Below are 26,003 nucleotides of genomic sequence, written 5' to 3'. Positions count from 1 at the left end.
GTGTACAGAGCGGAGCCGTGTGTGTACGAGGTGTACGGAGCAGAGTCGTGTGTGTGCGAGGTGTACGGAGAGGAGCCGTGTATGTATGAGGTGTACGGAACAGAGCCGCGTGTACGAGGTGTACGGAACGGAGCCGCATGCACGAGGTGTATGGAGCGGAGCCGCATGTACGAGGTGTACGGAACGGAGCCGCATGCACGAGGTGTATGGAGCGGAGCCGCATGTACGAGGTGTACGGAGCCGTATGAGTACGAGGTGTATGGAGCAGAGCCGTGTGTGTACGAGGTGTACGGAGCAGAGCTGTGTGTGTACGAGGTGTACGGAGCAGAGCCGCGTGTGTACGAGGTGTACGGAGCAGATCCGTGTGTGTACAAGGTGTACGGAGCAGAGCCGTGTGTGTACGAGGTGTAAGGAGAGGAGCCGTATGTGTACAAGGTGTACGAAGCGGAGCCGTGTGTACGAGGTGTACGGAGTGGAGCCGCGTGTGTACTTGGTGTATGGAGCGGAGCCGTGTGTGTACGGAGTGGAGCCATATGTGTACGGGATGTACGGAGCGGAGCCAAGTGTGTACGAAGCATACAAAGCGTGCTTTTCCCACAGACACAGGAGTACACGGCGGATCCCCGAGGAGCATTTTAAAACACACACATGATGTTCCACCTGAAGTGATGTGCTTGAAGCTGACCGGAAATGAGATAATTTCTTGAGGAGATTGTAACAGAACCAGGAATGCTTCAGATCCATCACCGTGTCCTCCTCCGACAGCGCAGACAGCAGGATCGCCTTGGAATCGGGGATGCCGGCCATGTGAGCGGATCATGATATGTCCTGCATCGGGAGGCTCAAGTGGGCACTACAATGGGAGCCGGGCTGCTATAGTATCTTTATAGAATCTTTCTTTATTTATTTCTCTCTCTTTCTTTCTCTGTTCTTTCTTTCTCATTCTCTGTTCTGTCTTTCCCTCATTTTCTTTCTCTGTCTCTGTTCTTTCTCTCTCTAATCTTTCTTTTTTCTTTCTCTCTCTCTCTGTTCTTTCTTTCCCCTCTTTCTTTCTTTTTCTTTCCTCTCTTTCTTTCTCTCTGTTCTTTCTTTCTTTACTTCTTTCTTTCTCTCTCTATTCTTTCTCTGTCTCTCTCTGTTCTTTCTTTCTTTCCCCTCTTTCTTTCTCTCTCTGTTCTTTCTCTGTTCTTTCTTTCTTTCCCCTCTTTCTTTTTTCTCTCTCTCTCTGTTTTCTCTCTTCCTTAGTGCCAGTCAGTGTGCCCATAATGCCAGCCACTGTGCCCTCAGTACAAGTCAGTGTGATCAGCAGTGCTAAATGGGTGCAATTAGGCGTGGACATGGGTGTGACTAGTTGTGGAATGGGTGTGGCCGGGCGTGGCCTAAAATTAGCAGCTGCGCGCGCCGCAGTCTTTGTCCCTCTTTCCCTTCCTCAAAAGTTAGGAGGTATGATAGGGGCAGCTATGACCAGGGGGTCTGGTTGCCCAATGGATAGCAGTTCTGCCAGGAATTCTGTCACCGTGCATACAAAAGGGGACAGAGATTTGGGAGGAGTACTGTACCTAAAAGCAATAAATAGGACTGAGCTGAAATACTGGGCGCAGCTCTGACTACATGTTATATAGTCGTGTTAATCTCCTCTCACTTCTTGTAACCTACAAGTGTACAAACATATTATATAGTCACCATGTGACTAGTGGGCCTGTGTAACTTCAAATGCCAGGGCTGAATTTTAGTCCCAGTCCGGCCCTGGATGGTCCTATCCTGTCTCTTGTATTAAAACCTGACCATGTTTCAGCTGACCTCAATGTGAAGAGCAGAGCAGGACAGGGACCCAACTATTCAGACATCCTTCCATGGGATGCTATATACAGTAGATGAAATGACGAGCTCAGAAGGGGGACAATGCCCCTTTTTGTATAAAGTTCAAGAAACAATAGCAAAACCAAAGAAATTAGCTTGATCATAAGTTTGTATACATGCAACTTGAAAGAGCAGGTTCAAATTGTGGTCATTTCATGCTGTATGGTGTGGGGAGGATGAGTGTATTTGTCAGAAAACCTATAGGGATCGAATGAGAATCCTGAAGTGTCATGCACATGTTGCTTATTTGTGACTTGCAGATTTGGTGCAGATTCAAATCTGCAGCATGCCAATTCTTTCAGCGTTTTTGCTGCATTTTTCTCCCGTTGACTTCACTGAAGTCAGTTAAAAAAGCTAGAAAATCACATGTCTGCATTTTTTCTAGAGTTTTTACTTGCGTTTTTAGACAGCAGTGAATCCTGTAGAGAAATATATTAAATAGAGATATATAATAGATATACTGTACCTGTAGATAGATAGAGTTGAGCGACTTTTGTTTTTTTAGGGTCGCGTTTCGTTTCGTGAAACCCGACTTTTCCAAAAGTCGGGTCGAGCAAGATCGTCCGATTATAGGGAAAAGTCGGGGTCGTCCCGAAACACGAAACCCAATGTAAGTCAATGGGGAATAAAAGTCGGCAGTGAGAGGAGGACAGGAAACACACCAACAGTGCCCATTTGAATGCCAAAAGCATCAATTCTTCTTACTTAAGCTTGTCAACCTTATTTAACTTCATAATACAAGTTACGCACTGAAAAATGGGGGTTATTTGGCTACAGACTGTGGGGGGGGAGGGCTGGCTCCAGGTTTTCATGTGCCCTGGGCGAAAGAGCGCCCCTTTAACACATACCACAACTCATCATGCTCCGATACGGCAGAGAAATAGCGGTATAGTACAATGAAAAATACCTCACTTTTTACATCTCATGACGAGGTCCATCTATTTCTCCATACAGAATCATTGGTCCCATATAATGTTTGAAACAGTATATGATGAGCTCCACAAAATGCTACAGTATATGTTGGTCCCCATGGATGAAGCTCTACTGTCTTATGGGCACAAATAATGCTCCAAACATAATGGGCCCCATTTCTAATGCTCTAGTGTATAATGGGCCCTGTAAATGCTGCTCCAGTGTCTGATGTCCACCTTTGGAATGTTCCAGTGTATGGTGGGCCCCATCTATTATTCTCAGACGGTGTTAGGCCCAGTGTGGATTGCACGTGATTACACAAAGGTTAGAAAGGGCACCGTATCCCCAGATAACATGTATGGATAGCGTACACATTCAAAATATATGTCTCAGGAGGCAGGCTCAGACGGTGTTAGGCCCAGTATGGATTGCACATGATTGCACAAAGGTTAGAAAGGGTACCGTATCCCTGGATAACATGTATGGATAGCGTACACATTCAAAATATATGTCTCAGGAGGCAGGCTCAGACGGTGTTAGGCCCAGTATGGATTGCACGTGATTGCACAAAGGTTAGAAAGGGTACCGTATCCCCAGATAACATGTATGGATAGCGTACACATTCAAAATATATGTCTCAGGAGGCAGGCTCAGACGATGTTAGGCCCAGTATGGATTGCACGTGATTGCACAAAGGTTAGAAAGGGTACCGTATCCCCAGATAACATGTATGGATAGCGTACACATTCAAAATATATGTCTCAGGAGGCAGGCTCAGACGGTGTTAGGCCCAGTATGGATTGCACGTGATGGCACAAAGGTTAGAAAGGGTACCGTATCCCCGGATAACATGTATGGATAGCGTACACATTCAAAATATATGTCTCAGGAGGCAGGCTCAGACGGTGTTAGGCCCAGTATGGATTGCACATGATTGCACAAAGGTTAGAAAGGGTACCGTATCCCCAGATAACATGTATGGATAGCGTACACATTCAAAATATATGTCTCAGGAGGCAGGCTCAGACGGTGTCAGGCACAGTATGGATTGCACGTGATTGCACAAAGGTTAGAAAGGGTACCGTATCCCCGGATAACATGTATGGATAGCGTACACATTCAAAATATATGTCTCAGGAGGCAGGCTCAGACGGTGTTAGGCCCAGTATGGATTGCACGTGATTGCACAAAGGTTAGAAAGGGTACCGTATCCCCGGATAACATGTATGGATAGCATACACATTCAAAATATATGTATCAGGAGGCAGGCTCAGACGGTGTTAGGCCCAGTATGGATTCAACGTGATTGCACAAAGGTTAGAAAGGGTACCGTATCCCCGGATAACATGTATGGATAGCGTACACATTCAAAATATATGTCTCAGGAGGCAGGCTCAGACGGTGTTAGGACCAGTATGGATTGCACGTGATTGCACAAAAGTTAGAAAGGGTACCGTATCCCTGGATAACATGTATGGATAGCGTACACATTCAAAATATATGTCTCAGGAGGCAGGCTCAGACGGTGTCAGGCCCAGTATGGATTGCACGTGATTGCACAAAGGTTAGAAAGGGTACCGTATCCCTGGATAACATGTATGGATAGCGTACACATTCAAAATATATGTCTCAGGAGGCAGGCTCAGACGGTGTCAGGCACAGTATGGATTGCACGTGATTGCACAAAGGTTAGAAAGGGTACCGTATCCCCGGATAACATGTATGGATAGCGTACACATTCAAAATATATGTCTCAGGAGGCAGGCTCAGACGGTGCTAGGCCCAGTATGGATTGCACGTGATTGCACAAAGGTTAGAAAGGGTACCGTATCCCCGGATAACATGTATGGATAGCGTACACATTCAAAATATATGTATCAGGAGGCAGGCTCAGACGGTGTTAGGCCCAGTATGGATTGCACGTGATTGCACAAAGGTTAGAAAGGGTACCGTATCCCCGGATAACATGTATGGATAGCGTACACATTCAAAATATATGTCTCAGGAGGCAGGCTCAGACGGTGTTAGGCCCAGTATGGATTGCACGTGATTGCACAAAGGTTAGAAAGGGTACCGTATCCCTGGATAACATGTATGGATAGCGTACACATTCAAAATATATGTCTCAGGAGGCAGGCTCAGACGGTGTCAGGCCCAGTATGGATTGCACGTGATTGCACAAAGGTTAGAAAGGGTACCGTATCCCTGGATAACATGTATGGATAGCGTACACATTCAAAATATATGTCTCAGGAGGCAGGCTCAGACGGTGTCAGGCACAGTATGGATTGCACGTGATTGCACAAAGGTTAGAAAGGGTACCGTATCCCCGGATAACATGTATGGATAGCGTACACATTCAAAATATATGTCTCAGGAGGCAGGCTCAGACGGTGTTAGGCCCAGTATGGATTGCACGTGATTGCACAAAGGTTAGAAAGGGTACCGTATCCCCGGATAACATGTATGGATAGCGTACACATTCAAAATATATGTATCAGGAGGCAGGCTCAGACGGTGTTAGGCCCAGTATGGATTGCACGTGATTGCACAAAGGTTAGAAAGGGTACCGTATCCCCGGATAACATGTATGGATAGCGTACACATTCAAAATATATGTCTCAGGAGGCAGGCTCAGACGGTGTCAGGCCCAGTATGGATTGCACGTGATTGCACAAAGGTTAGAAAGGGTACCGTATCCCTGGATAACATGTATGGATAGCGTACACATTCAAAATATATGTCTCAGGAGGCAGGCTCAGACGGTGTCAGGCCCAGTATGGATTGCACGTGATTGCACAAAGGTTAGAAAGGGTACCGTATCCCTGGATAACATGTATGGATAGCGTACACATTCAAAATATATGTCTCAGGAGGCAGGCTCAGACGGTGTCAGGCACAGTATGGATTGCACGTGATTGCACAAAGGTTAGAAAGGGTACCGTATCCCCGGATAACATGTATGGATAGCGTACACATTCAAAATATATGTCTCAGGAGGCAGGCTCAGACGGTGTCAGGCCCAGTATGGATTGCACGTGATTGCACAAAGGTTAGAAAGGGTACCGTATCCCTGGATAACATGTATGGATAGCGTACACATTCAAAATATATGTCTCAGGAGGCAGGCTCAGACGGTGTCAGGCACAGTATGGATTGCACGTGATTGCACAAAGGTTAGAAAGGGTACCGTATCCCCGGATAACATGTATGGATAGCGTACACATTCAAAATATATGTCTCAGGAGGCAGGCTCAGACGGTGTTAGGCCCAGTATGGATTGCACGTGATTGCACAAAGGTTAGAAAGGGTACCGTATCCCCGGATAACATGTATGGATAGCGTACACATTCAAAATATATGTATCAGGAGGCAGGCTCAGACGGTGTTAGGCCCAGTATGGATTGCACGTGATTGCACAAAGGTTAGAAAGGGTACCGTATCCCCGGATAACATGTATGGATAGCGTACACATTCAAAATATATGTCTCAGGAGGCAGGCTCAGACGGTGTCAGGCCCAGTATGGATTGCACGTGATTGTACAAAGGTTAGAAAGGGTACCGTATCCCTGGATAACATGTATGGATAGCGTACACATTCAAAATATATGTCTCAGGAGGCAGGCTCAGACGGTGTCAGGCCCAGTATGGATTGCACGTGATTGCACAAAGGTTAGAAAGGGTACCGTATCCCTGGATAACATGTATGGATAGCGTACACATTCAAAATATATGTCTCAGGAGGCAGGCTCAGACGGTGTCAGGCACAGTATGGATTGCACGTGATTGCACAAAGGTTAGAAAGGGTACCGTATCCCCGGATAACATGTATGGATAGCGTACACATTCAAAATATATGTCTCAGGAGGCAGGCTCAGACGGTGTTAGGCCCAGTATGGATTGCACGTGATTGCACAAAGGTTAGAAAGGGTACCGTATCCCCGGATAACATGTATGGATAGCGTACACATTCAAAATATATGTATCAGGAGGCAGGCTCAGACGGTGTTAGGCCCAGTATGGATTGCACGTGATTGCACAAAGGTTAGAAAGGGTACCGTATCCCCGGATAACATGTATGGATAGCGTACACATTCAAAATATATGTCTCAGGAGGCAGGCTCAAACGGTGTTAGGCCCAGTATGGATTGCACGTGATTGCACAAAAGTTAGAAAGGGTACCGTATCCCTGGATAACATGTATGGATAGCGTACACATTCAAAATATATGTCTCAGGAGGCAGGCTCAGACGGTGTCAGGCCCAGTATGGATTGCACGTGATTGCACAAAGGTTAGAAAGGGTACCGTATCCCTGGATAACATGTATGGATAGCGTACACATTCAAAATATATGTCTCAGGAGGCAGGCTCAGACGGTGTCAGGCACAGTATGGATTGCACGTGATTGCACAAAGGTTAGAAAGGGTACCGTATCCCCGGATAACATGTATGGATAGCGTACACATTCAAAATATATGTCTCAGGAGGCAGGCTCAGACGGTGTTAGGCCCAGTATGGATTGCACGTGATTGCACAAAGGTTAGAAAGGGTACCGTATCCCCGGATAACATGTATGGATAGCGTACACATTCAAAATATATGTATCAGGAGGCAGGCTCAGACGGTGTTAGGCCCAGTATGGATTGCACGTGATTGCACAAAGGTTAGGAAGGGTACCGTATCCCCGGATAACATGTATGGATAGCGTACACATTCAAAATATATGTCTCAGGAGGCAGGCTCAGACGGTGTTAGGCCCAGTATGGATTGCACGTGATTGCACAAAGGTTAGAAAGGGTACCGTATCCCTGGATAACATGTATGGATAGCGTACACATTCAAAATATATGTCTCAGGAGGCAGGCTCAGACGGTGTCAGGCCCAGTATGGATTGCACGTGATTGCACAAAGGTTAGAAAGGGTACCGTATCCCTGGATAACATGTATGGATAACGTACACATTCAAAATATATGTCTCAGGAGGCAGGCTCAGACGGTGTCAGGCCCAGTATGGATTGCACGTGATTGCACAAAGGTTAGAAAGGGTACCGTATCCCTGGATAACATGTATGGATAGCGTACACATTCAAAATATATGTCTCAGGAGGCAGGCTCAGACGGTGTCAGGCACAGTATGGATTGCACGTGATTGCACAAAGGTTAGAAAGGGTACCGTATCCCCGGATAACATGTATGGATAGCGTACACATTCAAAATATATGTCTCAGGAGGCAGGCTCAGACGGTGTTAGGCCCAGTATGGATTGCACGTGATTGCACAAAGGTTAGAAAGGGTACCGTATCCCCGGATAACATGTATGGATAGCGTACACATTCAAAATATATGTCTCAGGAGGCAGGCTCAGACGGTGTTAGGCCCAGTATGGATTGCACGTGATTGCACAAAGGTTAGAAAGGGTACCGTATCCCTGGATAACATGTATGGATAGCGTACACATTCAAAATATATGTCTCAGGAGGCAGGCTCAGACGGTGTCAGGCACAGTATGGATTGTATGTGATTGCACAAAGGTTAGAAAGGGTACCGTATCCCCGGATGACATGTATGGATAGCGTACACATTCAAAATATATGTCTCAGGAGGCAGGCTCAGACGGTGTCAGGCACAGTATGGATTTGATGGCCCAGATTACACAGTGGAGGAGCAGGGAGAGGTAAAGATTGCAAATGCTGGGGCCCTGCCCAAGCAAGGGGGGCCCACTCGTGGGCGTCGGTACTGGCACTGGGCCCCTCATAGTACAGCGGTGTGTCTGACGGCGGGTGTGCACCACCACCGTCAGAGACACTTGATTGCACTATGAGGGACCCTGTGCCAGTGCCCGCGCCCAAGAGTCGGCCTACCCACCTGTCCAGGGCAACGGCACTCGCACGGTGTCGTGCGGTAGGTGGTGACCCCGGCCATGGGGGGGGAGGCAGCACAGTTAGGGAGTTTTAGAAAGTGGCATATGTTGATGTTGGACATTCAGCTGATGCAAAAGGCGAAATAGGTGAAGTACCAGGAAGAGGTGGACCAAAGCAAGCCATTTTTCTGTCACCCTATGTGTCATCAGGGGAAGGTGGGACAAAATCCTTGGAAACCCATGCGTGGTTCATTTTAATGAAGGTTAGATCATCCACATTTTGGGTTGACAGACGGGTCCTTTTTTCTGTCAGGATTGATCCAGCTGCACTGAAGACTCTTTCCGATAGCACACTTGCAGCTGGGCAAGCGAGCTCCTGTAAGGCATATTGGGCCAATTCAGGCCAGGTGTCCAGTTTAGCGGCCCAATAGTCAAAGGGGAATGACCTGTGTGGGAGAACATCGATATGGGAGGAAAAGTAGTTTGTAACCATAGTTGACAACTACTGTCTCCTGTCACTTTCCATCGATGCAGTATTACCAGTTGTGTGAGCGGTATTTGAAAAATCAGTCCACAACATTGTCATGAAACCCCTGTCTCCAACGCCACTTCTGCTGTGTGCACCACGAACACCTCTGCCAAGCTGCCCCCGGCCCGTACGGCTCGTGTGAGAACCATCACCGCTGCTGTGTGCTGGGAATGCCTCAAGCAACCGATTTACCAGAGTTGCTTGTTTATTAGCCAATATTAGGTCAAGGTTCTCCTGTGGCATGATGTTTTGTAATTTGCCTTTATAGCGTGGATCCAGGATGCTGGCCAACCAGTAGTCATCATCGTTCATCATTTTGGCAATGCGGGGGTCCCTTTTTAGGATCCGCAAGGCATAATCTGACATGTGGGCCAATGTTCCCGGTGTCAATGATGCACTGCGAGTGCTGGGTGGAGGAGCACTTTCTGGTAAATCCACATCCCTCCAGTCACGCACAAACCCTGTACCAGACCTTGCCACGCCAACATTTTCACTTGCCCCATGAGATGCATCCTCCTCCCCTAAGTAATCATCCCCATCATCTTCCTCCTCCTCCTCTTCTTCCTCCACCTCGTCCAGGAGAGGTCCCTGAGCAGACAATGGCTGAATGTCATCAAGGATTCCCTCCTCCTCTTCCTCCTCATCAACATTGGCTGCAGACACCTGCTCCTTAAGGTGCGTCAAAGTTTGCATGAGCAGACGCATAAGTGGGATGCTCATGCTTAGGATGGCGTCGTCTGCGCTTACCAGCCGTGTGCATTCCTCAAAACACTGAAGGACTTTACAAAGGTCTTTCAGCTTCGACCACTGCACGCCTGTCAACTCCATGTCTGCTCTCAAAGTGCCTGGCCGTGTATCCTCCCACAAATGCATTATGGTCTGCCTCTGCTCGCACAGCCGCTCCACCATGTGCATGGTGGAGTTCCACCTTGTTGCAATGTCGATAATGAGGCGGTGGTTGGGAAGGTGGAGCAATCGCTGCAGCTTCTGCATACGAACGGAGTGTACAGGCGACCGGCGGATGTGCGCGCACAGTCTTCGCACCTTCTGGAGCAGGGCTGTTAACTCCGGATAATTTTTGAGGAAGCACTGCACCACCAGGTTCAAGGTGTGAGCCAAGCAAGGTATGTGTCTGAGTTTTGAAAGGGCTATGGCTGCCACAAAATTACGGCCGTTATCACTAACTACCTTGCCTGCCTCAAGATGTACACTGCCCAGCCATGACTCAGTTTGTCGCTTCAAGTACTCGGCCAGCACCTCGGCGGTGTGTCTGTCGCCCAAACACATCATCTGCAACACAGCCTGCTGACGCTTTCCACTAGCTGCTCGATAGGGGGACACATCGTGTGCAACAGTGGCAGCTGCAGATGGAGTGCTCGTACGACTGCGCTCTGTGGACGAGCTTTCGCTTCTGGAGGAGGAGGAGGAGGGTCGAACGCCTACAGACAACTGTTTCCTATACCGTGGGCTAGGCAGCACTGTCCCACCACCGCTGTCCCCTGTGGACCCTGCATCCACCACATTAACCCAGTGCGCAGTGATGGACACGTAACGGCCCTGGCCATGCCGACTGGACCATGCATCAGTTGTGAGGTGCACCTTTCCGCTCACTGACTGCTTGAGTGCATGGACAATGCGGTCTTTCACATGATGGTGGAGGGCTGGGATGGCTTTGCGAGAGAAGAAGTGGCGACTGGGTAGGTCATAGCGTGGTACTGCATAGGCCATGAGTTCGCGGAAAGCTGTGCTTTCCACCAACCGAAAGGGCATCATCTCAAACGAGATTAGTTTGGCAATGTGGGCGTTCAAACCCAGTGTACGCGGATGAGAGACTGAGTACTTTCTTGACCTACTCATAGTGTCTGGGAGGGTGAGCTGGACTTGAGAGCTGCATATGGTGGAAGTAGCGGTGGACAGGGCGGACTGAGAGAGGGTTGATGATGGTGATGGAGTTGGTGTTCTTTCTGATGGCCTAGAATCAGTCTTTCGTTGATATAACAGTGGGATTCCCTGACTGCTGTGGTCTTGCAAGGACACCTCAACATTTGCTGCTGTGCTAACCGGTGGGCTTACAGTGGGGGAAACAATGTAGCGTTGCTGACTACCTTCGTTGTGCTCAGTTGCACATGTGGCACTTGAGGTTTGGTGTTGTGTCCACGCTTGCAAGTGCATGCTGGTTAAATGTCTAAGCATGCAACTGGTATTCAAATTTTTCAGATTTTTCCCTCGGCTAAAGGTCTTTGCGCACTTCTTACAGATAACCTTGGCCTGATCATGAGGATTTTGTTCAAAAAAGTGCCACACTGCACTCTTCCTACTTTGGCAGACATTTTGCGGCCTAGCACGCTGTGATCTTTTGACCCTCTGGACAAGCTGTCCAGCAACTCTTTTGATGTTTGGAACCTGTCTTTGGAGTGCTCCGGGCCTGCCAGATAACAGCTGTTGCGATGTCGATGTCTGCTGTGGATGCTCCTCATCTGAGCTATTGGAAGCAGCACCCTCTTCCCCCAATGGATGCCAATCTGGGTCAACAACTGGGTCATCCATCACCTCCTCTTCTATGTCATGTGCACCTTTCTCTGTGTCACCGTGTATGGTGGTATAGTGTGCGGGAAGGGGCACCTGAGTCTCATCAGGGTCAAAATCTGGCTCTGTACACTGCGAGGACAATGTAGTGCTCTGAGTGAATGTACCAGCAGAATCATCCATCAGCGGCTGTGCATCAGTGCACTCCATGTCAGATTCATCTTGGCCTGGGTAATTCACCATTTGACTTGATAATCCAGGCATGGTATGTGAAAACAGCTCCATGGAGTAATCAGTAGTATGGCCTGCGTCATCCTTCAATCTTGGTTGGGGTGAAGGACACAAGGAAAGGTGTGGTTCATGAACATGAGCCTCCAATGACGACTCAGTGCTTTTACTTTTTACAACTGAAGAAGAGGAGGTGATAGAGCTGGAGGCTGAGTCAGCAATGTAAGACAAAACTTTTTCCTGATGCTCTGCCTTTAAAAGCGGTTTGCCAACTCCTAGAAAACTAAGCGTTCGAAGCCTTATGTAGCCAGACGATGATGCAGGGTCAGCACCTCCTGCATTCGGTCCTATTTTGCTCTTGCCACTACCATCAGATCCACCACCAACACCATCATTACCAGCTGCCAACCCCCGCCCAATTCCACGGCCTCTTCCACCAGCCTTCCTCATTTTTGGTAGAAATGTAGACAAAATCCAACAAACTATATAGTAATGTAAAGCAAGGTACAAGGTGTCTATAGGACAGGGGAGATTTAGAATTTCTGCACACACTTGTGGACAGTGGACACTTTTGGATTGTGTGAGGCCCACTGTTATCTGAGCGCTATGTGACAGGCTCGATGGCACAGCTGCCTGTGACCAAAGTGACGAGAGGATAATGGAGATTTTGAATCTCTGCGCACACTTTTGGACACTGGACACTTGTGGATTGTGTGAGGCCCACTGATATCTGAGCGCTATGTGACAGGCTCGATGGCACAGCTGCCTGTGACCAAAGTGACGAGAGGATAATGGAGATTTTGAATCTCTGCGCACACTTTTGGACACTGGACACTTGTGGATTGTGTGAGGCCCACTGATATCTGAGCGCTATGTGACACGCTCGATGGCACAGCTGCCTGTGACCAAAGTGACGAGAGGATAATGGAGATTTTGAATCTCTGCGCACACTTTTGGACACTGGACACTTATGGATTGTGTGAGGCCCACTGATATCTGAGCGCTATGTGACACGCTCGATGGCACAGCTGCCTGTGACCAAAGTGATGAGAGGATAATGGAGATTTTGAATCTCTGCGCACACTTTTGGACACTGGACACTTGTGGATTGTGTGAGGCCCACTGATATCTGAGCGCTATGTGACACGCTCGATGGCACAGCTGCCTGTGACCAAAGTGACGAGAGGATAATGGAGATTTTGAATCTCTGCGCACACTTTTGGACACTGGACACTTGTGGATTGTGTGAGGCCCACTGATATCTGAGCGCTATGTGACACGCTCGATGGCACAGCTGCCTGTGACCAAAGTGACGAGAGGATAATGGAGATTTTGAATCTCTGCGCACACTTTTGGACACTGGACACTTGTGGATTGTGTGAGGCCCACTGATATCTGAGTGCTATGTAACACGCTCGATGGCACAGCTGCCTGTGACCAAAGTGACGAGAGGATAATGGAGATTTTGAATCTCTGCGCACACTTTTGGACACTGGACACTTGTGGATTGTGTGAGGCCCACTGATATCTGAGCGCTATGTGACACGCTCGATGGCACAGCTGCCTGTGACCAAAGTGATGAGAGGATAATGGAGATTTTGAATCTCTGCGCACACTTTTGGACACTGGACACTTGTGGATTGTGTGAGGCCCACTGATATCTGAGCGCTATGTGACACGCTCGATGGCACAGCTGCCTGTGACCAAAGTGACGAGAGGATAATGGAGATTTTGAATCTCTGCGCACACTTTTGGACACTGGACACTTGTGGATTGTGTGAGGCCCACTGATATCTGAGCGCTATGTGACAGGCTCGATGGCACAGCTGCCTGTGACAAAAGTGACGAGAGGATAATGGAGATTTTGAATCTCTGCGCGCACTTTTGGACACTGGACACTTGTGGATTGTGTGAGGCCCACTGATATCTGAGCGCTATGTGACAGGCTCGATGGCACAGCTGTGACCAAAGTGACGAGAGGATAATGGAGATTTTGAATCTCTGCGAACACTTTTGGACACTGGACACTTGTGGATTGTGTGAGGCCCACTGATATCTGAGCGCTATGTGACACGCTCGATGGCACAGCTGCCTGTGACCAAAGTGACGAGAGGATAATGGAGATTTTGAATCTCTGCGCACACTTTTGGACACTGGACACTTGTGGATTGTGTGAGGCCCACTGATATCTGAGCGCTATGTGACACGCTCGATGGCACAGCTGCCTGTGACCAAAGTGACGAGAGGATAATGGAGATTTTGAATCTCTGCGCACACTTTTGGACACTGGACACTTGTGGATTGTGTGAGGCCCACTGATATCTGAGCGCTATGTGACACGCTCGATGGCACAGCTGCCTGTGACCAAAGTGACGAGAGGATAATGGAGATTTTGAATCTCTGCGCACACTTTTGGACACTGGACACTTGTGGATTATGTGAGGCCCACTGATATCTGAGCGCTATGTGACAGGCTCGATGGCACAGCTGTGACAAAAGTGACTAGAGGATAAGGGAGATTGGATTGCTTTTAAAAAAGCAGTTTGCGGAGCAGTGGGTAAACAGCAATGCCAGCGTGTCAGGAAGCCTTAAAAGGCAGCCCAACAACCAACACCACTGATACACCACAATATAGCCTCCCCTTGCACTGCACACACAGTGACTTGTGTGTTGTGCAGGCCAAATCGCTAGCAGCAGAAGCAGTTTTTTTGTCTTCTTCCCTGCCTAACGCTCTCCCTACAGAATCAGCAGCAACCTCTCCCTATACTAAGATCGGCAGAAGTAAGATGGCGGTCGGCGTGCACGCCCTTTTATACCCCCTGTGACGCCCACCAAAGCAAGCCAATCACTTGCATGCCCTTCTGAAAGATGGTGGTGACCCGTGCCTAGGTCATCACGTTGCCCACAGTGTCCGTGGATCCTGATTGGCTGAAAAAGAGCGCAAAACAAACTTTTGAAACGCGACTTTGGCGCGTAAGTCGCCGACCTCGTGGCCGACCTCATCCTAGGGTCGGGTTTCGTTTCATGAAACCCGACTTTGCCAAAAGTCGGCGACTTTTGAATTTTTTCGACCCGTTTCGCTCAACTCTATAGATAAATATTGATCGACAGACACATAGACATACAAACAGACATATAGACAGGCCGACAGACATATAGACAATTAATTTCACAATCCCCTGATATTATAGAATTTCACCCTGTGGAGCTTATTGAACTGCGTTTTATGATTAACCCCTTAGTGACCGAGCCAATTTTGACCTTAATGACCAAGCCATATTTTACAATTCTGATCACTGTGTGAAGGGTTGACTCGCTCCGCTGCTTCACGAAGGTAAACAGAGGAACAATCCTAGTGGTAATTCACCTGCTGATTTATTGTAGACAGCATAAAGCTTCGCAGGGTTCAGAAAACCAACAGAGCTTTTCTGGCAAAAAGGTAAAACAAATGTAAAGTCTCTCAGAGTCCTTGTCCTGCAGGCTTCACTGCAGGTAACGCACACAGGGTCCTTAGCTCCTATGGGAGCCACATGGGAGCTCCACCTCTCTCCCAATACACCCCCCAGACTGAACCACAGGTCCAGGTATATATCACATGTATTAGTCATGTGATCATGACATCACTGAAGGTCCTTAGCCACCTGCAGGTCCTGCAGGGAAAGGGGTTCGGTGAGCACCCTTCCACTGACATAAAACCGGCCCATTGAACTCTGTACATGGCCTCTCAGCACCTAGTGTGCTAGAAACACAAAAACATTCCGGTTTCACGTCCCTGACTACTATATGAGCAGTGACACATACTTCCCTTCCTCTATAAAGCCGTTGACTGTCACAACTCTCACTTTATGAGGTTATAACTCTGGAAAGCTTCAATGTATCCCACTGATTCTGAGACTGTTTTTCATGACATACTGTACTTCATGGTAGTGGTACAATTGCTTCAATATGAAAATTTTTAAAATTTAGCAATTTTCAAACTTTTATTTTGTATGCCCTTAAATTAGATACCTATTTCACACAAAATAGTTCATAAATAACATTTCCCATATGTCTAATTTACATCAACACAAGTTTTGAACCTTTTTTTTGTTGGGAAGTTATAAGGGTTAAAAGTTAACCAGTGATTTCTGTTTTTTCCAACAAAATTTACAAAACCATCTTTTTAGAGGCCACATCACATTTGAAGTGACATTGAGGGGTCTATATGATAGAAAATACCCCAAAAAAATACCCAAAAGTTACACCATTATAAAAATTGCACCCCTCAAGGTGCTCAAAACCACATTCAAGAAGCTTATTAACCATTCAGGAGCTTCACAGGAACTGAAGCAATGAGAAACGAAAAAAATTAACATTTTTCATTTTCTTCAGAAAAATTTTACTTTAGCTCCAAATTTTTTTTTTCACAAGGGTAGCAAGAGAAAATGGATCCTAAAATATGTTGTTCAATTTCTCCAAAGTATACCTATACCCCATATGTGAGGAAAACCCTGTTTGGGCGCAAGGCAGGACTTGGAAGGGAAGGAGCACCGTCTGACGTTTGGAAACCAAAAATGGAAATTAGAAAGCCCCTGATGTGCCTAAACAGTGGAAACTCCTCACAAGTGACCCCATTTTGGAAACTAGACACCTTAAGAAATGTATCTAGATCTGTCATGAGCACCTGGAACCTCCATGAGTTTCGCAGAAGTTTATAAGGTTGAGCTGTGAAAATAAAAAAAAAAAATCACATTTTACCCCCAAAAATCCCATTTTTATATTTTTTATTTTCAAGGGTACCAGGAGAAAATGGACCCAAACATTTATTGTGCAAATTCACCCCATTTTTTTTACCAGCAAGGGTAAAGCTGACAGCTGTGAGCTGATATTATCAAGCTGAGAAGGTCCACGGCTCCCAGCCTAAAAAATAACTGCCCACAGCTGTCCCAGAAGTGGAGTGCATCACATGAGTTGCGCCAATTCTGGTGCTTCACCTTGAGTTTTCCCGATTGCTCTGGTGCTTTGAGAATCAAAAAGTAATGTGGCTAGGGGTTGATGTCAGCTGTGAATTGTCAAAAAACACAGCTGACATCAATCCCTGGTGTTAGTAGTGGAGAGGTGTTCTCTCTGCCTGAGAAAGGTTCAGTTTGAGCCATAATGTCGCCACGGCATTTTGGGACTGAATAAAATCCACTTTTTGACTTGAAGTATTTATGAAATGCTGCCTTCCTTTTTCTCTTCTATGGACCTTTGGCAAGTATTGGATGAGTTGCTGGGGAGGCCTGGGCACCTGCTAATATAATGTTGCGCTGTTCCGTTTTTTTCTCTATCTATCTGTCTATCTATCTTTTCATCCATCCATCCATCCATCTCTATAGCATTCTTTGCTGTCAAAAAACGCATGCAAAAATGCATGTTTTTGCTGCTGCGTTTTTCCTGACAAGAGATGTAGAAACTTCCGCATCTGGATAATCAACATGTGCACATATCCTCACATACAAAACCTAATAGTAAAAAAAAGCATATATTGATTAAATAAATAATAATAGTACGTAAAAATAACATAGGGTACTTAGTTATCACTATACTGATTTTTAAAAAAAGCTAGGTCGTCTTATAGTATTCAGAGGCATGCTGGGCGGTCAGTTTTGCATACGGGATTTCCCTGCAGCCCAATTAGACCACACCTGCGGGATGACCTCCAGGTATCACCATTTCAGGGTGATTTCTTGGCCATTTAGCTAGCTGGATATACTGAGACTATGGCCAGTTGTACCTTTTGCCAGTTGGTGTTTTTGCTCTGTGCTCAGAAATCTGATATTCTGATCTCTTGCCAGACCTTAGATTTGCCTTTTGACTACCCATTTGTATTACCCTTTTGTGTAATACAAAGGGTTCATTGATCTCTTCTAAAAAAATGTGTTGTGTCCTCTGTACCATCACCGCCACTGCCATCCACTGTCACTGTGGATGGAAATTAGTTTGTAGGTTACTTCAGGGTCCGGTACACTGGAAGGGATAAAGCCTTAAATAGAGGATGTGGGTACCAGCATCTGACGTCCATGCGCCAGGCTGATCCGGTTTTTTCTCATACCACACCCTGATAAAGCCTGTTTTGAGTTTCCAGAGGTACCTTGTAGAAGGTGGTTACTGTCATGGGTTTACCACGACAGAGAGAAGCCAAAGGACCACAGAGTCTGATTCCTCCTATATCTGTGTTGAACAGAAGCTCTTCACATTCACACTAAACATTGAAAATTTCTTTGGGCAGTGCAGACGTTAATCATCTCTTTTGAGAGTTCTTGTAGCTATCGCTCCTAGCTGAGCACTGTTAGCCACTCCCATCTCCTATATAATCTGGGTTCTGACTAACACACATTGTCAGTGCTAGCTTTTGCTGCATGGCTTAGAGGTTGTTGGTGGTTCTTTGAGTAGATGGTTGGTGGATTTATCTGTGATTGTTGCTCAGTTTTGAGTGTGTGATAACTCCCTTTCTTCTCCTACTTTGGTTTAACCCCATCTTCCTTCCCCTGGTGCATACCTCTGTTATATGTGTGTGTATATTTCTATGTTTGATATTTTCCATTACCCATGTTTGTATTACCTTGTTATGTCTGGTTGGTGTATTGCGGTACACTACTACTCCCCTCTTCCCTGGGTGGGGGAAGGGTACAGATGGAGGACAGATTTAGGAGTTAAGGCAATGTATGTGGCCCCGGCGTCTTCATCATCAGAAGTAATCCAGAGAGCAAGGCCAGCTATGGCCCCCCTAGTGTTAGGGACAGGGAAAAAGCCCCTGGTCCCTGGGCACCCGACAACAGAGTTGTGACAGCCGTTATTGAATGTTTTTCTTTGTAAGAAAGAGATTCTGTCTTTATACCCTACCGTATATGAAGTATAAGGGATATTTTTGTCACATGCAGTACACAACCAGTACTTGCCAGAAATTCCTGCATCTACTTTAATGTTGCTGTAGGCCTCTTTTAATTTTCTTTAATAAAGAAATCATTTCAGCTTGCCAGTGCGTGAGGGTTCTTGAAGTTGGTGGAAAATTGTAGTGATGGATTTGTACATCACATAGATGGCATCCTCCAAATATGCTTTGAATTTGGTAATGGCCTGGTGAAGTTTTGTGACTCTTCAGGTTGAGGTCCCTGGGGAGTTGGTGGCATGGAGAAGTTTTTCTGACGACGGAGGGGTAATGTTAGAAGATTTCAATGTTGGGGTACCTCCAGACCGATGGGGCTCCAAGAACCTTGTTCAGCCAAAAAGTGATTATTTATTGTTATGTTTGTTATAATAAAGGCTGACTTGGCAATTTTAATCCAAAACAATAGATCTGTTTTTATTTGGGGAAAACAAGGAGTTTGAAATCGGGGTATTTCATAAAAGATGGTTGAAGGACAGCCCCTTCAATACTTGAGTCTGAGTCATGAGATTCAGTGAGTAAAATCTTTGGCCAGTTCGGTCTTCATGGTCAGTGCTAAGAACATGAATGTCGGATCTGTGAAATTAGCCATTGTTAGATATTTCTAGAATGAGTAATAAGCAAATGGCACCGTTTAGAGTTCAAGGAAAAGATGTTCCAGAATTATTTTATGGGAAATGCAAGTCTGTAAAATTGCAGACTTGTCAGGAGAACTGACATTACATACAAATAGTATTGGAATTCTTCACTCAATAGCATAACTTCTTTTTATACTTACTTTTCCTTTCACGTAGGATAAAACGACATTGATGAGTTCATTGGAGATTGGAATCATATGCTTTTGATATTTTAATGAAAAATCCATCTTCTTGAACAAGTGGACTGCCATGATGATCTGTGCTTGCTTTGGTTTTTGGTTAGTCCTGATGTAAAAATCTGTGAATGGAATAGATACATTATGCATTGTAGAAATGTTTACCCCTTTTTAACTATTTCAAAACATTGCTTTGTATTTATTTATCTATTGTTAGAAATAGAATGCATTATGGAAAGTAGAATAATTACAAGCAATAAAAACATGCATGAGAAAATGTATATCAAGGTTCATCAGTTTCCTTTCTTATAAATTGAGTAGATAAACACAGTTTAACTAGGGAGTATGGTGATTGCAGAGATGACTAGGAGGGAAAAGGGTTAATGTCAGGCATGGTCTAGTATAAGGAGTGTTGGAAGGTTAATTTCTATAAGGGTTATGCCCATGCAACCAAGTGGACTAGGTTTTTATATTAGCAGTTCCAGCTTCTCTGGCCACAAGGGGTATAGCAGAAGATTGAGAAAAAGAAGTTACAGTTAAAGGGGTGGTCCAAAATTAACATTTATTTTAATCCTAAATGTCTACGTAATCCATTAATCTAATTTCTTTTTTAATTTACTTTAGCTAAAAATTCTCTACCCTTCCCTCATTACTCAAACTGCTTTTTCTTTACTTACTTCCTAATTCATGACACTTCGCTTAAGTACCCAAAGAGCATGATGGGAATCTCAAATGATACATCATTAGGAGGCAGAGTCTGCGGATACTACTGCAGCTTCTACCCCACCTTGTGAAACAAAGCATCATCAGTGATGACTCTTTCAGCCGCTAAGCTACTCCTTGCACTACTGAGCGACCGTCGGTTGTCAATTTTGACATATGTTCATTAGAATCATGTCACTTTGCAATATTCTGACAGTGCGCTCCCTCACCGGCTATGTTGAGAAGTGGCGAGCCGATAAGAGAGCGCACTGTCAATCTGCATTGTAAGGCAATAATATGAAGCACAGGAAAAGCAGAGACCAGTACTGCCTCCTTGAAATTGACGTCAAATCAACAGTGCAGCTACAACTGGTCCATAAAAACCAAGCCCTCATATGGTTATATAGATGGACAGATGAAAAAGGTATGGCTCTTAGAAGAAAGGTAAGAAAAAAATGAAATGCAAAAATGAAAAATCGCCTATTCTGGAAGGAATTAAATAGATATTTCCCATAACATTTGGTCTGCTAGGGCAGGGTTCCCCACCTCCAGTCCTCCAGGCCCACCAACAGGTCATGTTTTCAGGATTTCCCTTGTATTGTACAGGTGATGCAATTATCACCTGGGCAATACTAAAGAAATCCTGAAAACATGACCTGTTGGTGTGCCTTGAGGACTGGACTTGGGAAAACCTGTGCTAGGGGAGTGGGTGGTTCTATTAGGTATTTTAGGTAATAAAAATTTATTGACAAATTTTTACTGTATATTCTGTTTCATTAATAATCTTTTTTTGTCTTCTAATCAAAATTCCTAATTCATTCTTAAAAAAAAATATTTAGAATTGAGAGTCCTGAGTGGTTGATACCTTTTAACGGCTAACTGAAAAGATGGTAACAAATTACTTTTGAGCTTTCGCATTTGTTACCATCTTTTCAGTTAGCCATTGAAAGGTATCAACCACTGAGGACTTTCAATTCTAAATATTGCTAACATGGTACAAAGATATTTATCGTTCCTGTATGATAATTCGTTCTTAGGCATCATTAAGCTGTCTGTTTTTGATGTACGCATAACTTATTCATTTTCAGTTATTATTATTCATTGATGGTTTATTTGACCAAGACTTTTGTATTTTATTACCACCCAATACTCTTTTCCTCCTTCTGGTTGGGAATAAGAGCTGCCTAGTTCATAGACCCAATGTCTATCCCCTTTTTCATTTGTTTTTGAATGCACTTACCTGTTTTTAATTGTACAATTAAATGTGATGTTTTCATTTTCCCATTTTTTTCTTCAATTTTCTGAGGTTGCTGGATTTCTTTTTGTAGGTTAATAGCGTTCTGAACTTGCCCTGCGCTAGCACTTAGGCTCCAGCTGCCAGGAGGAAATTAGCTTTATTCCTCCCAACATCATTGGGTTTCAGTAACAGGGACAGCGCTAGCGCAGGTTCAGTTACCTTCTGTGCATAAAGAGTGGTAGCTGTAGCTGCATTCCGAAAATGACTGACTACGACTCAGCATTAGGGCCGGCTGTCAGCCAATACTGGGCCCGGGACCCTTTTTACTGAAACACAAACCGCTATCGGGATAAATAGGCTCCCGCTGCAAGGAGAAAATGAACTCTAAGTGCTGGCACAGTGCAGGTTCAGAACACTATTAACATGCAGATTATCCCCATATCTGTAGGTTAATAGCATTTTTTTATTTATGACTAGTGCCCTTTAAGGTTATTTAAAGAGAACCAATTATCACGATTTGATATGCAAACTAATAGCATGAAAATATAATGGGTCTCTCATGCTAATTAAATCCTCACATTTCTTGTAACAATCTGTTTTGCTGTTTTACAGAAATCCATAGTTGAAATTATATGGCAATGAGTTACAAGTGCCGTGGAGTGGACACTGCAGTTACAGTTCTTCTGTACCCTCTCTTTATTCCCATCCTTTACCAGCCTCAAGTCCCTGTCAGATCACTCATGTTTCATAGATCTGTCAGTCACTCACACAAAGCACAAGTCAAGCAACAGGATGGGGAAAAGGAAGAGAGGCAGGAGAACTGTAAGTGCAGTGCCCGCCCACTGCACTTGGAACTCATTAGCATATAATTTCAACTATGGCTTTCTCTAAAACAGCAAAAACGTATTTCTACAAAAAAGGCAAGGAACTAATCTGCATGAACACTCTTTTACATGCATGCCTTTTTTTGTGGCAGAAAATCCTGATGTTTTTTTAAGTTAATTTTCCATTTTGGGGTTACAAAGAGTTTATTTATAACTGCTGGTTATGCTGAATATTTTTTTTAATTAATGTAATGTGTATAGTTGGATAATACTAGAAACATGAAAAACATAGTGTTATGCCAGGAGATTTATTATGACAATCCTTCCCTCAGTTGCATGACCAACTTCAAACACTGAGCTTCCATTTCTGAGCTCCATTTACCCCTAGTCTGTGATTTATTTACATGTATAATTTAGAAGGTCCGACCATTTGAATATATGATGAACACATAGAGCTTTACAGAAAGCAATTTTTAAATGACACTTGCCCTAATAAATGAATTAATTAAGAACAACCCATAGCATAGGACCTAGGTTTGCAGTCAGGATGTACCAGCTGCAATATATGAGGAGTGGATGGACCACCACATATTTCCCTGCTCGCTCCCTCTCCCCACCTGTGTTGGTTCAGCTGCTGCCTGTGCAGTTTTGCAGGCAATCATTGAGCATCAAGTGATTTCAGCACAACCTTCGATTGCAGAAAATGAGGGATCCTCAAAATGCAGAAAATTCTGCTTTGCAGAAACAAGGATCAAATCTAAAGACAAAAGGTACCGGTAGGACTGTGCAAGTACATCTATCTATCTATCTATCTATCTATTGCTCTATCTATCTATGTGAAGGTATATTTTATGCCTCCATATACATCATCTTTAGACAGTGCTTGTGCGCACTTGCCTTATATGTATAGCACTGTAGGAAAGTATATGTCTAGTTGTATTTATCCTATGTCATTTTCATAAAGTAATATACTGTAGAATTCGATTCTATAACTAGAAACCTCTACAATATTAGACATGGAGGTTAAATCAGTAGAGAATATAATCTGTTCTGCCTTTGTTTTTGCAATTCTCATTAAGGCCGGTTCAGCAAATTTCTTTGACAATGAATGTCACATCAGAACGGATTATTGTCAATGTCGTTGTATCTGTTGTGCAATTATCTTAGCACCAGTTAAATTCTATCTTATTAATTAGGATGATTTTAATTCTGGACTAGCACAAACAAAAAGTGAACTATTCTTAGTAATTGGAAGAAGGTAACTGGTTGATGATGCAAATGAGGCAGCGATAGGTTGTATATGTTGCATGAACTGCTAACATTGTATCTAAAGTGTATCCTCGTCAGATTGACTCAATGTTTGACTTTACAAGTGAATAGAATGTAGGCAATGTGACAATGAGATGAATGACCTCTAGAAATGTCAGATTAATGGATTTCCTTTCTACATGACATGGAGATATCTATATTAAATAATTTTAAAAATAAGTTTGAAGATAAATAGTGCAAGCGTTGGGCGCCATATATGGGTGACTGCAGACGTGTATTGTCGAAGGGGTCAGAACAGACGTATGTAATGACGTAGGAGGTAAATATAGACCTGATGTCTAGAGGGAGCAAAAAAAAAATAGAGGCTGAAGCAGCATGTAGCAATGACTGGATAGTAAAATGAATAATTATACATTGTGTGAATGTGATAGATGGTAGCACTAGACGCAGCTGTGTTAGCAGATGTTACTCTACAGAGAGGGGAAGCGGTAGAGGGAAGGTGTAAAGCAGCAGGGCGCAGGCTGCTGTTGCTAGAGAATGATGCAGCTAGGTAATAACAGTGATTTCCAGACTAATAGACTTGTTAATTAAAAAAAAAAAAAAAACACATATGAGCATGATGGTCGGAGTTATTATGGCATCTCGATCCACACATTAGAGGAGAACAATACAATATATAAAATAAAGAAAAGTACTCAATGCTGTAATTTTCACTTTAGTGTCTGCAGGGCTACTGCAAAATGTGTGAAATTCCGCAGTATTTCTGTTGCTACTTCTTTCCACTGATTCTGCAGTGGATAGCTGTGCCAAGCAGTCAGCGCTCCAATTAGGCAGAGCGATGCTATAGATCACATGCTCCTGCGATGCTGGAACACCCAGTGTGATAGCTGTGACTATATTGTCCCCATGGTAACTGTATTTCTTCAATGCATAGGATCTTAGACGATGAAATGCAGTGTATAAATAAAATATCAGGCAAATAAACAGTTGTACTTTATTGTAAGGTTTTAAAGTACTGTAGATGGGCCACCAGATTTCACAGTAAAAATGTAATATATTACTATATAGATCTTAGACCTGATTAGGATGCGGTGATTACTTTTAAATTTCATCTAAGAATGGCTGTATAATCCTTTATGAACCATTGTGAAAGTTTGATTCTACTTCCTCCCGTCTTTTCATTTACCCGTCTCCCTGCTGCTGAGATCTCCCTCTGCTCAGTATAAGCTGCAGCTGTCAGGCGTACTGAGTGGGTGGAGATGGAATACACTGGGACTTATGAGCTCTCTCCTTTCCTGGACTCATAAAAATGTTTATCTTTAAACAGGGCCTGTCATTTGGTCAAAAGTGACTAGTTAGTTTTTGCTCTTTCTTAAGTCTCACTGTAACCCTAATGATATTTTTGTTTTCTTAAAATTCACCATATAATTCTAGAGATATGGGCATTTTAACTAAAGCTAACATTTATGGGGGCATGGCACAAAGGGTGATGTAAATCAGCCTAAAGACATGCCCCCAGAGAATCCTAGAAGCACCGCCTCTTTGTAAGGACTATAAAAATTCGAAGTGGCACTAAAAAAAGGACTTATATCTTTAGAAATGTATGGCAGATTTAGAAAACAAAAAACTACATACTTGGGAACAGTAAGAATAAGAAAGAAAAAGTTTCCATTTTTGGACTGGTGATAAATTGTCTTTAATATCAAAATTATACAGCCATTATGATATTGATCTTCAAAGTAAACATACCAGCCTCAACAGACCTAAGAGTGCTATATATTTAATAATATATGCAGCTTGTTTTGTGTAATCAGGTGACTTATCCACTTTAAAGAGTAACTAAACGTTTAGATTATTTTTAATAAGTTGTAGGCCCTTTAATTCTGTGCAGTTTGGTGAATGTCTGGTTTCTGAGATCTCCATGGCTTGCTCAAAAGAAGTGTGCAGCTGAGGAAGCAAGAGTGACCAGCTCCCAGCTGAGAGCTTGTACAGATTCAGTACAAAGTCAAGGTTACTGAATCTGTTCTGGGCAAGCTCTCTTTCAAGAGTTGAGTGCTCCAGCCTTCTGAGCTGCACACTTCTAAGAGGTTTTCTGAGTGATCAATGCGGATCTCAGGAAAAGTACCACAACAATCTGCAGAGAGTTAAAATAGAAATAATTATCCAAAAGTTTTGTTACTCTTTCAAAGGGATATCCACTACTAGAACAACCCTTTCATGATCCAAATGTTTGGCCCCACATAATATAAAAAAGCATATTTATACCTCCCATGCCGGCACTGTTTCCACGGTGTCGGCACTTGCGGCTTCAGGGTTCGGTGGTGCTGTTGTTGT

The 26,003-nt window shown here is 44.4% G+C and overlaps 2 protein-coding genes across 2 annotated transcripts in view; one reads left to right on the top strand and one right to left on the bottom strand.

The window, feature by feature from the left end:
* Window positions 1–19,751, bottom strand: part of LOC141056741 (putative methyltransferase DDB_G0268948) — a 65,030-nt gene extending 45,279 nt beyond the window's left edge. Inside the window, exon 1 of the mRNA XM_073553192.1 lies at window positions 19,602–19,751. Coding sequence (XP_073409293.1) covers window positions 19,602–19,712 — 111 coding nt within the window. The 5' untranslated portion in view covers window positions 19,713–19,751. The remainder of the gene's footprint in view (window positions 1–19,601) is intronic.
* A 3,000-nt stretch (window positions 19,752–22,751) lies between these two features.
* Window positions 22,752–26,003, top strand: part of MREG (melanoregulin) — a 213,802-nt gene continuing 210,550 nt past the window's right edge. The window contains exon 1 of the mRNA XM_073553231.1: window positions 22,752–23,170. Coding sequence (XP_073409332.1) covers window positions 23,104–23,170 — 67 coding nt within the window. The 5' untranslated portion in view covers window positions 22,752–23,103. The remainder of the gene's footprint in view (window positions 23,171–26,003) is intronic.

The sequence above is a fragment of the Dendrobates tinctorius genome, unplaced genomic scaffold (genome assembly GCF_039654945.1).
Source record: "Dendrobates tinctorius isolate UK_male_01 unplaced genomic scaffold, ASM3965494v1 ptg000199l, whole genome shotgun sequence".
NCBI lineage: Eukaryota > Metazoa > Chordata > Amphibia > Anura > Dendrobatidae > Dendrobates > Dendrobates tinctorius.
This window is presented reverse-complemented; position numbering and strand designations above follow the sequence as displayed.